The following is a 13471-nucleotide window of genomic DNA, read 5'->3' on the forward strand; positions in this document are numbered from 1 at the left end:
TCATCTACGGTAAGCAGTCTGACATAACTTGCTTTCCTAGCACAGCATCTCTGAGTTTCTCCCTAAAGCACAATTGTTGACCATGAAATTAAATAACTTGGTACTGCTATAAAATGACCAAGGAAGTTAGACAGTGTGGGTGGCTGAAGAAGATGAGCTATGTGGCTGATGAACAGAAACACAGCTCCTTTCCTGCTCATTAAGAGTATCATTCTCAAGCCGAGGTTAGGGACATTTATTTCTGTAGTGTCTACTCTGCAAGAGCATTAATGAGTTATTTGAAATACGTGTTTCTAGAAGGAAATTTTTTTGTCTCTGATGACGTGTCCTGCCCTGGCACCATACAAACCCAAGAAAGCTTACAACTGAGTCTAAAAATGAAGGTTGTAAGATGGGCACACTGCTTAAAATTGGAATGCAAGTTGGTTTCTGAGCAGCAAAGGAAAAGCCTGATCATTTCCACAGTGGAAAAGTTCTGGAATGTCTCTTCGAGACTGTGGTGTTGTTGCAACTTGGTTTCTTACCCCATTAATCAGAATGATAAAGTGGCGACAGGAGATATTCCACTCGCAACCAGAATGTCTTCCTGATGTCGGCTCGTGATTGATGCAGTTCATTTTAGAGCAGTCTGTGAGAGCGCAGCAGCAAGCAGAGACTCTTGCAAATGGAGAGAAAGATTCTATCATAAATTCTAGCCCAGTGAAGAGAGAGTTGTTTGTCTGCTCAGAGGTTTTTCGTTAGTATGCCAGATTCAAATAGTCATCTTTCCAGGAGTCAGGACATCTTTCAAAACAGTCAGTTTTATGCAAAACTATGAAACAAAGGTCCCATCTGCGATTAGAAACCTCTCCACTCTTCTCGTCATTCAGAGGAAAACGCTGTTTTGAAGGAAGCTTGTAAGGCAAGCTACAAAAATGTAAGATACTATTTTTATTGCTACTGTTCTCTACAGGCAGTATAGTCCAATTAGATAAAAGGTTGGTGTGACAAAAGTTAGATGGGAGTTTGCTGCATACCTGCAATTTCCAAATCTACCAAACCTGAAGGTAATGATAGACAAGGTAAAAAAGTCTCATATGTTAAAGTTTACGTGAAACATTGTAAGATCCCCTCTTCCCCCTCCTTTTTTGACATCCTTTGTCAACAGGGTGTTGTAGAAGAGTTAACAATAAACATAGGAGTTTCTTTAGATATCTTCTGCCGAGTTAGACTCATATGTCTGTCTGTGTAAGAGCCATCCTTGCAGGTGCATATCCATGTGAGAACGCTGTACATGAGAGTAGCCATAATCATAGAATCATAGAATGGTTAGGGTTGGAAGGGACCTTAAAGATCATCTAGTTCCACCCCCCCTGCCATGGGCAGGGACCCCTTCCACTAGACCAGGTTGCTCAGAGCCACATCCAGCCTGGCCTTGAAGACATCCAGGGACGGGGCATCCACAACATCTCTGGGCAACCTGTTCCAGTGCCTCACCACCCTCTCTGTGAAGAATTTCTTCCTGACATCTAATCTAAACCTCCCTGATTTCAATTTATACCCATTACCCCTTGTCCTATCACTACCGGCTCTTGTAAAAAGTAGTGTAAAAGTAATATATCAAGGCCAGAGCTGACTCTCAAAAGTCAGTGTGTTGTTATCCCTTTATTGCAAGAATGCCATTCCCATAGAAGGTGAAATCAAATGATGAGAATTGTAAATCACTGTATAGTATTGTAAATTAAATGTATGATGAGACACCATATATGTGATAAGAAGATTGTTGATTTTAACAGCCTTTGGATGCAACTTGAGAGTGAGAGAAACACATTGATTGTTATCGATAGCATGATGTAGAGATTATGGTAACAGAAAGCAAAAACAGGCAATATTAGTTCTTAAAACAATTCCTGCAGCTGTTACTGATTGTGCAGATAATGCATGGTACAAGGTCCTTATCCCTCAGGCTAAAGTTGCCCATAAAATGGGCAACCCATAATTTGAACCTGAAAACACAGCTTTCTTCTGAGGCTGCGGCAGCATTGCAGTTGACGAGCTACTGAAAACTCTTTGGCGCAATAGGAAGGGAAGCGGCCGGTGCATGGAGCCAACGCTCCTGTGTTGCCTGTGGACACGTTGTTGGTACCAATTTTCTGATGCCCGTGGAAGGAGCTCAGCAGCCTGCAGCTCTGGCCATTCCTCCATGCCCCTTTTGTTCGATGTAGGTCAACGGGGGACAGCAAGTCCAAGGCAGTTGACCTTGGACAGGGATCGTCAAATCAGGTGTTGGTAACAAAGCAGTGTGAAAATACCTACAGTGCAATGAAAATAGTGTCAAACTGCTGTATGTGCGTTTTTTAAATCAAAAAAATGCATTTTTCATATTCCCAGGCAACACATTCTCAAAAAGGCTGCTTTAGCATAAATTGTAGGTGTACAGGTTGACAGTGATTGCCATCCTGTGTACAGTGATCTTCCTGGAAACGCACAGTGCCTGCTTTGACTCAATTACTGCTGCCATAAAACTTTACAGTAATGTGAGCGTCTTACATGAGGGTCTACTTTACTTAATAAAAGTGCAGTTGTACTCTTTTTAATTACACTAGCAAGGAAGACAGTGTGATTTGCTTGGTAACGGTGAATGTGAGTCTTGGAAAGTAAGTGCCCTCCTGGGATTCTTGTTAGTCTCTTGCCAGGTATTGCAAGAAGTGGGAGGAGGGGTTAATTGATAGCTCAATTAAATTTCTTTCCTTAATATTAAATGATTACTTCGATATATTTTGCAGGTGCAGTATACAATACTGCTGTTTTGATAGCCATTTTCTACTTTTCTACTGCTATATAAACAGCGCATTAATTTTAAACATCAATATCTTTACTACCATTGTTCACTTTTTTTTTTTTTGGGAGGCTAATAATCCTATATAATGAGTAGTTTGTTATCTTTTAGGTCCTTAGTTTCTGTAATTAGCATACAGACTTGTAACGCCAAATTAGTATTTTTAGCTATTAAATCTCTAACATTAATGAATGCCTTTTCTCATGAGAAAGGAAAATAAGTCCTTAAAACGCCATTGAGGTACAGCCATCTTCCTACGTATGGAAGTGCAGTGTTTGTAAGAGCCTTTTAGCCAACCTAAGGAGCAAGTGGCAGCGCTGGCTTAGGGGTTCTGGTACACCAGGCCTGGGTACAGTGGGCGCAATCCTACAGGATCGCTGCTTCTGCACACCATGCGTGCGTGTTCATTCAGGGGAAGACACGGTATTCTGTGTTCGTTCACAGAATGTGGTCTCTGTGTGGCCTTGCTTGAGGAGAAGGTGGTAGCTGACCTTTCTGAAAGGCAGGGATAGAAGTTTTTTGAAGATTTGGGATGACACTGTTTTGCTTCATTTACATGATGCTTGAAATGTTTCCGGTTTCGTCTCTAATGAAGTTATTTGGCAAGTGCAGGTCTAACAGCCCTAGAAGTACGAAATGCACAGTCCCAGCTTGAGTCATAATAGTTTTTTCTTTTAAGAAGTGAGCAAGACTCCAGAGTTGATGTGTCTTTACTGGGAACAACCCTATTAATAATACTTAATATGAGTAAAGCATCGTCTTGGAAACCTGCCATCGTTGCTGTACAGGTACTGTGCAGACAAGAATGGATGTAGATCAATTGTAGTGAGGTTAAAGGATCCTACAGTGGTCCGAAGAATTAGTGTTTGCTGTAATTTCTTCTGCACTTCAGACCTCTCAATAGACTGACTTTTCTACAGCCCATTTCAAATTCCTTTCAGGTTCTCTGAGTTATTGATTCAGTTGATAAAACTGGATTTAGTAACCAAGCCAAGACAATTGTCAGAATAAACAATACTGAAGTATTCTGCTAATGTGGCATAATCTTTATCCACATTTTCATTAGTGTTTATGATACATAGAAGCCAGCTATTTTATAGTAGGGGTAGATATAAAAAGAATATAATACCTTCTGGATCAGTCCAAGTTGTTAATTCAGTAGTATTCTGAAACAGAATAATAGATCCTAATGATCTGAATGGCGAAACACTTGAAAGATTTGACCTGCTTTGGTGGTGGTGGCATTTTGTACTTCAGAGACGCTATGGGGATCTTAAAGTTAGGAATGTTAGAGGTCATTATTTTGAGTATAGATAATTCAGATGATGGTTTTTATGGACACTTGCATAACTGCTTCCCAAAATAAACTGAGTTACCCAGGTGTTTTTCTTGGAGATACCCTGTGCTGTCATTCAACAGTACAAGCTGTTTACTCACTGTGGTACACGAGACACTTAGTAGGTGTCAAAGTAGTTACTCTTTCTGGAGCAAAGTAGTAAAGGGCTGAGACTAGAGTAAAATATAATACAGATTACTCCAAGTTATGGTCATACTAAATATGTATTAAATCCTGGAAATCCATACCATTTATGGACATATAACACCTGCTGCTGTTTACCACAGAGGAGACCATTTGTCTTGATTTTTCTTTTTCTTTTTTAAATCTTGATAATAGTGAGAATGTGATGTCTCATCTGTAAAACTGTATAATGATCTTCTAACGCTGATGGTAAATCTGTACTTGGCTTAGTATTGTGAGATATGTGAGTCTTCCTATGTGATCAAGCTGGTTTCTGTATGTGGTTTTACTGTAATAAAATTGTCTTGTCTGGTTGTGCACCATAAAATAAATTGCAACAAAGATCCCTTTCAAATCCTCTGATTCTCAGCCTTGGCAAGGAGGAAATGCCACCCATTCATGTAAGAAACCAGTTCCTTCAGACTGAGACAGCACACGAAATTTGTTTCATCATAAATAGTTTTTAAAATAAACTTTAAGGGGAATTGCTGTTGTCAACTTCAAAAGCTTTTAGTTAAAATTCTTACGAATTAACTATGGAGAAAGGTGCAGTTACTACTCTATTATGCAGCAAGGTGCATTACTGCCCATGGTGGGGCAATTGGAACCAGCCGTTCTTTAAGGTTCCTTCCAACCCAAACCACTCAATGGTTCTATGTTTACTGCTGAAGATGTATGTTTTGTTTTGTGTGTCTTATATGGCTCAGAACATGTAAGACTACTTGCCTGGTGCAGAGCTTAAGATAAACATTCCTAAAATGCATTATTTCTTGTTCCGCAGTCTGCCTCTTGTGCACTTGTTGCAACAAGCATACAGACAGACAATTTTGTAACCTGTGAATATGCAGCCTGAACTGCATAAATTTGCTTACGAATTTAAAAAAAAAATAATCTAGCATTTAAAAAATTTATTAAATCATAGCATTAAAAAAACCCCACCCAAACCCAAAAGAACCAAGACAAACAAACAAACAAAACCACCTGAAACTCAAACAAAACAAAGGGGCCATTAATTATATGAACTTTAAATGACGAGCTTGTTATTGCCTTAGGAGATACCTGGATTCTTCCCTGCCTTATGGAACATTTATTTGGTTTGACAACAGGAAAGGCATGCATGTGCCATGCATTTGTTAATTTGGCTAATCACGGAAGGGAGGTGTAACTTCTCTTGATTCAATGTGTAAGAGAAAAGAAGAGTGCTTAAATGGCAGGAAGGGCAGCATTTCAAATTTATGTAGCTCACATTCTTCATCTTGTTTTGTTTTACTTTGCAGTCGACTCCTTTACACCTAGCAGCGGGCTACAACAGAGTTCGAATAGTCCAACTTCTGCTTCAGCATGGTGCAGATGTTCATGCAAAAGATAAAGGGTATGTAAAATTACTTGACTTGCCTGTTTGCAGCAGTGGTTTTGTATTAATCAAGATGAATTCTTTCTCTGCTTCCAGTTGCAGCAAAATCTCACATAGTTGGCTGAGAATGCAACATATGCTTCCAAAATCTGAGTGTGGTTCATTATAAATAAATGTTAGAGCCTCAATAACAGATTAGCTGTGGTCGCACTTGTTTTAAGTCTTCTATTACACCTTTACATTTTTTCCAAACCATTTTTTGCTCCCATGCACACTTAACACTGTTAAATCATGGTCTTCTGACATTATTTTAGGGAAGGTGATGGGGAGGAGGTATGTGGGCCTAGTGAAAAAAATGTGCATTGAAAGATTTCTCTATAGGCTCATTATCTTGTTGCATATATATAAGTGTAATTACAAGTAATATCAATAACACTTTTGTGCTTACAACTAGTGGTCCTTGTAGACCGAACTTGACTGGTGTTGCCAGCAAAACTCAAGATATAATAAAAGCTAAACTATACTATTTTTGGAGTAAGGACGGTAGTTACGTATGACACCAACAAAGTGCACAGTCAGTTGGAAATCTGGAACAATACATGTACATTGTTCTCAGCCATATTGTGGATGCCCCATCCCTGGAAGTGTTCAAATATGGTGCTGGATGAGGCTTTGAGCAACCTGGTCTAGTTGAGGGTGTCCCTTGCCCATGGCAGGAGGGTTGGAACTGGATGATCTTTAAGGTCCCTTCCAACTAAACCATTCTGTGATATCTTTCCGATCTCCAAGGTGACGATTCTCACAGTGGTGTGAAAGGAGGGCTTAGTCCTAACATTGTAGAAATTGTGCCCCTTGTTAACGGTATGCATGTTGTATTCAGAATCCATAGAGGTAAGACATTAATGGGTGTGTGTTCTGTATCTATGAGCAAACTTGAGACACATCCTGTGTCTTCATTTTCTGCTGAGTCCAGCCTGGTGTTGAAAGAGATTTTCAATTAAGATATTGCTTTTTTCCTTTTCTTTCTTCTTCTTTCCAAAACCAGTCCCAAACATACTTAAACTCTAGAAGATAGACTAATTGTAGCACTTTTGTCTGTACAGTCACCCTTAATGAATTTTTTGATCAGAATTGTTGTGAAATGCATTATGTAAGTAAAAAAATCTACAGTAAAGCTGCATGTAATACCTATTCAGGTAGATCCAGCACTGTTGAGCAAGTTTTAGGGATTTCACACCTTTCTGAAATTTGAGCACTGCAGGGTAGATGCTTTAATGAGGTTTGAATGATCTATTTGGAAAGCGTGAAGAGTTGAACTGGCGGGAGGGGCTTGGGAATGGGGGGCATGCTCAGGATGGGAAAAAAGGAAAAACTATACACTTACTTTGAACTGTGTTTGAGTTTAATACAAACATACTTGGAAATGTCTGACAACCCCGTAAGCTCCCTTGTTTTTCAGTAGTGCCACACATTTACAGTCAGTCTGTCCTTTTGGTTTATCTTGCTTTATGCATACATAATTTATAGGTAAAGAGGCTATAAATAAATGTCAGTTATCATTTATGGAGCTAAATTAGGTTACATTGATTTCATAGACCTGTTAGCTTCTTTTCAATGGGGTCACTTTGGAGAGAGTCTTGAGGAACTGTGGCGCATCTTCAAAAGGGTCGTCACTTCTCGTTATGCCTGAAGAGGACCACAGCCAAGGAAGCAGCTTTTAAATAAACAGGAGTTTATATTTAGACAGAAACAGAACACTGACTTCTCTTGAGGGAGTTGAATGTGGAATGAGACTTTCCTCTGCACGCCAGTAGCTTGAAGAAAGATCATTTCAAAGCCGGTTAATGCTAATCTTAGTGCTAGAGTAAACCTCTGTGGTCTGTTTTAGGACCAAAAAAACCCAAGCACGTTTTAATGCCACTCTTAAGTAACATGTTGTTTGGTAAGGTTAGATTTTTCTATTAGTTTATGAATCTTGATTTTTAAATACTTGAATATGTAAATATTTTAAATTTAATTTGATGTTTGTTCATCTCTTGGTAGAGAGAAAATTTCCCTTCTTCTTTAAAAATGCTGCTTAAATAAATTAGTCATTTGCCTTCTTCCATATAGTGGTCTTGTGCCTCTTCATAATGCATGTTCCTATGGACACTATGAGGTTACAGAGCTGCTGCTTAAGGTAAGCAGAAGCATGGAAAGCAATTCCTGTAGATTCAGATGTGTTAGGTGAGGTATGAACTGTTTATACTAGACTTGAAAAGGAAGAATTATTTTTTTTCTGTAGCAACAGGTTTCAAACAGCCACTGTGTTATTTCAGAATCCTGCAGTCACTTTCTGTGGTACAGTATATGTGGTTTTTTTCCTCACCTAATTTCTTTGGACAAATAAGTACAGTTTTGTTTATTCATCTTTTTTCTGTGGAAAAATCTGTTTTACTGAAAAAGTAGCTCATGCAGAGATTCCTTTTTTTTTTTTGAGGATTCCACAGTATTTTTTTATATACAGATAGATTTATAATTTTTCTTGTATATATTTTTTGTATTGTTATGTAATTTATTCATCTGTGAAAGAGTGGAACTGGTTTGTATAACGAAATGAAAATCTGTAATCTTTTACTTGTAAAAGGTAATTTCTTACTAATATAAGGCTTTCTTTGCTGTGCTAGCATGGCGCCTGTGTGAACGCTATGGACCTCTGGCAATTCACCCCCTTGCACGAGGCTGCATCCAAGAACCGCGTAGAGGTCTGTTCCCTCCTGCTGAGTCACGGCGCAGATCCCACGTTAGTCAACTGCCACGGCAAGAGTGCGGTCGATATGGCTCCGACGCCTGAGCTGAGGGAGAGACTGACCTGTAAGTGTTTTCTGACTGGAAGCAGTGTTCTGGGTGCAAAGGGGTACTTTCCTTGCAAGCCAGCTTCCTCCTACTTCACAAGTAGAAGCAAAGCAGCAAAATAACTGCAGTTCTCCCTTTGAAGTACCCAGATACCTCTAATGTACCGCTCGGGATGTTGTCTGGTTTTCTTGGATTTAAATTGCAGAAGGCACTGCTGAATCAGTGACTCCGCTGGGGTTTTAGGGTTAAAGTCCACTGAAGTCACGTAGGAGCCTCTATATCACACTTAAAGAGTAACTTCCAGAAGATAGGTGACTGTGGCGTGCAGACTTGAAGATGGAAATTCCAGCGACTTCTTCTGTAGTCTTTGCAATCCTCATGCTGTTTACAAAACAATGTTTCAGCTCTAATTGGAAATTCTCTGCCTTTGCCCTCTTCTGGGGGTTTGTTTTCTCATTGTTATAAACTGTAAAAGATAATTAAATGAAACAAGTACGGAAGCAAAGTGTTATGAGGTTACAGAAAACTCCTTCTTGAGAAGTAGATTATGAACTCCATTACAAATAAGCTTTTGGTTTTGTCTGTCACCTTTCCAATAGAGCAGAAGCCCCCTGACACACTAAGAATGTGATCCTCTGCTATTCACAGTCACAGCTAGTCAGGTTGTCAGTTGCTGAACTGAACAAGATGCAACACTGAAAATAGCAAGAATTCTGTCTCCATGCTTGCAAAGATACAGCTGCCATCAAAACCTGTTTCACCTTTGTAGCGGACTGGCTTCAAATGCTTACCCAGTTAGCTTTCTCTAAGAACAATAGTTTAATATTTTATAATTAAATCGTATGTTCAGGCTTTACCTTGAATAATTTGTAGTTGTGAATACAATAAGGCTTTTGAAAAGCAACTGTAGTGCTGTTTTCTGTAGAGCATGTGATAACATTGTCCTCACTTGAACCGCATATATACGTAATTTGGAGGTCACGTATGCTTTTAATATCAAGTGCATGGAGGATAAGAGGGAGAAAAGCTATAAAGATTTTACTTAAGGAATCACTTCCCTTCTCCTTTACAACATCCATTTGGTTTCTGTAAACCATGTTTCGTGTTCTGTGTCCCAGATCAGCTGCTATCTGAAGTTGTACAGAAATACTCTTATTTCCTCTTAATTGAGTATAGCTACCTTTCTTCTGTAACATTTATAAATATGACATGTTGCTGATTATTAAATGCATCTTTTTCCTCTAACAGATGAATTCAAAGGACACTCTTTACTGCAGGCAGCCAGAGAGGCAGACCTTGCCAAAGTGAAAAAGACACTTGCTTTGGAGATCATTAATTTTAAGCAGCCACAGTCGCATGAGACTGCACTGGTGAGATTATACAGTCAATCCATTTGGTTTGTGATAGATGTGGTGGTAGCGCTCGTTGAGGAGTTTTATTTCTACACTATGAAAATGTATTCATCATCTGGGATGGAGGATTTGCTATCAAACACATAAAAATTATACTACCATTATATAAATAACACCATATAATTTTTTTTTACTATTTTTTTCTTCTTCCTGGTAGGTGACAGAAGCCTTCCAGCCACACTTCCCTGTTCACTTTCACTTCTCTTCGGCTTTTTTCCCATCACTCTCTTTTTTTGTTGGTCAGTTGCTTGTTTTTTTCTGGGATTAAATTCTATTCCAGTAGCCCAGTGCTGCCTTCATGTTTTATGTGGGCAAACTTGGATTACAGATTTTCTTCATAGGTTATGTAAAATTGTGGTGAAAGTAGATGCTAGGTGTACATCACAGGGTCTTACAGGATGGAAATAGTACTGGTGATACCACATTAGCTATGGAAACAGGAGTCTTTTGAGACTTTGATGACAGTATCCTGCTCTTACTTCATTGTTTGAAGAAGCAGTGGAGGCAAAGAACACAGCTGATATCCCAGATGCAGTGAGGATGCTGAAGTTGAGAGGGACTGATGGTATTATTAAAACCATTATAGTTATGATACTTTATTCCAATAGAACATTGTCTTCGTAGTGGTCAGTCTCAGCTGCAGGCATACAACTGCATATTTAGCGTTCCAGACAATGTGTTTGTGATCAGAACATTGTGCATTGAGCAAGCATCCATATCATAGAATCACAGAATGGTTTGGGTTGGAAGGGCCCTTAAAGATCATCCAGTTCCAACCCCCCTGCCATGGGCAGGGACACCTTCCACTAGACCAGGTTGCTCAAAGCCACATCCAGCCTGGCCTTGAAGACATCCAGGGATGGGGCATCCACAGCTTCTCTGGGCAACCTGTTCCAGTGCCTCACCACCCTCTCTGGGAAGAACTTCTTCCTGATACCAAATCTAAACCACCCCGCTTTCAATTTAAACCTGTTAACCCTTGTCCTGTCACTACAGGCATATGATCTGTCCTCTCCATGGACGACTCAGCATCCTAGCGTGAACTGAGAAGCAAGATAGGGAAGAGATGTTTAGGGGCTGAACATGAAGACAGTATGAAATTTGGGACGGTGGTATCTTTTTCTTCTAGAGTGTATCAGCTGCTGATATGTGACATCTCTTTATCAGCTTAATGATCACTTCGTAGTCCTGTGGTGTTCTTTGTTCTTTTTTGCCTGCTCATCCTGCAGAGACAGCTAGTTAACATGGTGTATTTTAGGTCTGTTGAGCTATGTCTTTGGTTCACTGTTCAGTAAGTGTTTGTGATTTGTCAATTTTTGCCTCCCATACTTGAGATTTCCAGCGGGTGTCTCGTCCAAGCGGCAGGACTTAGCTTCCAGGATCAGAAGTTATGTGCAATCTACCTAAGCTATTCCCGTCCTAAGCATGGTATCTTTTACCGTGGGGCACTGGGGTCTGTGCTCTATTATCCCACAAATGCCAAAATAAGAACCTGGTTTAGCTTTCAGTGTTGCGCTGAGGTTTGGCAATATTTCAGCATTTGGGTTGCTTTTAGTGCTGGTTTAGCATATTGGCATGAAATTCCAATAGATTATTATCTGCAAAGCCTCCAAAATACTACCACTCTGCAGAGTAAAATTTGACCTTAATGTTTATTTCCAAAGCTTGCCTTTGCAAAAGTTGGACATGCTCTGCTGACTGACATCAGTGTGGAAACTTGAGAGGCAGTTACTTCACAGTGAGGGCTGAAACTACTGCTACTTACTGGCGTTCTGTTTGTGGTCTCTCTCTTTGTAATGGCTATTGTTTTGCTACTGGAAAGTTTGAGAACTCTGTTCCAGAAGGCTATCTGCTTTTTAGGGGTTACTGATTTAAAACATGGCTAAACATTTAAACAAAAAAATTCAAAAGTAGCTGCTATTTCTCAGTCTGTTATCTTGAGACATCCCAACTTGGGAGAAACCTTTCTGGACTGATTTTAAAGCCTGGTGTTCAGCTTATCTGGAACTGTGCTTGTAATTTCAGGCCTTGGGAGTGCATTCATAGGGTCAGTTGGGAAGACATCAGGACAGATTGAGTCTAGCCTCTGCAGAGGATTAAAGAAAAAAGAGGAGGACAAAGTACTTGCTTCTGGGTGCTGAATGCTCAGACAAACCACTAAGCAGACCCCAGGCACATTTAGGAGAACAGTTATACATAGCAAGGGCTGTATGGTGGTCCCACAAGGGCAAGCTTGAGCATTGCAAAGCCCAGTGTGAAAGATGGATCTTTTTCATAGTATGGAAAAGAAAGTACTTCAAGAGAACTTTATTGCCCTTGTGTTTATTACATAATTTGTAATTGGGTGCATAACACAATTGTCATTAGGTTAACAAGTTCAGTACACATTGAAACAGAAGAAAAAATAAAGCAACATTCAAAAGCCATCTTACCCTGACAACAGCAGTGGAGTCTTAATGGACCCCTTTGGAGTCCTCCTGGTTTTGTCCTGATAGGTAGTTAATGTAGTTGGGAACATAACGCTTTGTTCGTGACAAATACCTTTAAAATGAAAATTGATTTTTTTCTGAGAAGAATAATTTAGCATTGTTCACTAGCTTGTATTTCGTTGAGTATGTTGTGTTTTGGCAGAAATATGATGGATTCTGTTTGTAAATGTTGTAATCTGATGTTTAGAGGAGTAATTAGGAGTTGAAGGCATGTATCTTAAAGGTCTTTGTCATCTGTGTGGTTGAAGTATAATTTATATTTACTTCTTTTCAGCACTGTGCTGTGGCTGCTGTGCATCCCAAGCGGAAGCAAGTTACAGAACTGTTGCTCAGGAAAGGAGCAAATGTTAATGAGAAAAACAAAGAGTAAGTTTCTGAAACTTTTGAGTTTTCCAAAGGACGCTGTTGTACTAGGAATGTGAAACTAATATCTTCCTTTTTTTTTTTTTTCCTCCATGTAGTTTCATGACACCTTTGCATGTGGCAGCTGAAAAAGCTCATAATGATGTCATGGAAGTTCTGCATAAACATGGAGCAAAGGTAAATATACTTGATTATATTTTATTTAAGACAAAAGGCAAGAAAAAGGGTGGTTAAATACAGTGTTAGTTTAGTTTTTATGATAGTTGTTGCTTTTTCTTCTGTATCCTTTGTGCTTCAAGGTGTGCAAACCTTGCAGTGTGTTTGTCTTAAATCAGTACAGGATGTTCAGGAATCCTACTTGAAGATTAGGTCTTTCCTCCAAGTAACTGAATACAGGCTTTAGGAGCCTAACTTACTCATTTTTAATGACTCTTGCTACTGTTTTCTAATAAATATGGTCAGCTAGGTGCCTCTTGTTCCTTTATCTTGTCAGCTTGAAAATGTCCCATGTCTGAGTTTGCTGACATTGAGTTTAGTAGTCTGATGCTGGGCATCCCTTAGCCCTGGCTTGCTTCTTATTCTCTTGGTCAGATTGTTTTGCCATGCCCTTTAGACATTGATAGGTGCTGCCCAAAGTAATTTGTGAGCCTATGATGAAGGTTTCTTAGAAACACATGGTTC

General features: G+C 39.5%; 1 protein-coding gene across 1 annotated transcript in view; it reads left to right on the forward strand.

The window, feature by feature from the left end:
• The window catches only part of TNKS (tankyrase, TRF1-interacting ankyrin-related ADP-ribose polymerase), a gene marked incomplete at its 5' end in the record, with an annotated part of 61818 nt that overhangs the window by 16971 nt on the left and 31376 nt on the right, over positions 1 to 13471 (forward strand). Inside the window, 6 exons of the mRNA XM_010157509.1 lie at positions 5615 to 5709; positions 7804 to 7870; positions 8358 to 8544; positions 9775 to 9896; positions 12702 to 12793; positions 12889 to 12967. Coding sequence (XP_010155811.1) covers positions 5615 to 5709; positions 7804 to 7870; positions 8358 to 8544; positions 9775 to 9896; positions 12702 to 12793; positions 12889 to 12967 — 642 coding nt within the window. The remainder of the gene's footprint in view (positions 1 to 5614; positions 5710 to 7803; positions 7871 to 8357; positions 8545 to 9774; positions 9897 to 12701; positions 12794 to 12888; positions 12968 to 13471) is intronic.

The sequence above is a fragment of the Eurypyga helias genome, unplaced genomic scaffold, assembly GCF_000690775.1.
Source record: "Eurypyga helias isolate BGI_N326 unplaced genomic scaffold, ASM69077v1 scaffold15118, whole genome shotgun sequence".
Lineage (NCBI taxonomy): Eukaryota > Metazoa > Chordata > Aves > Eurypygiformes > Eurypygidae > Eurypyga > Eurypyga helias.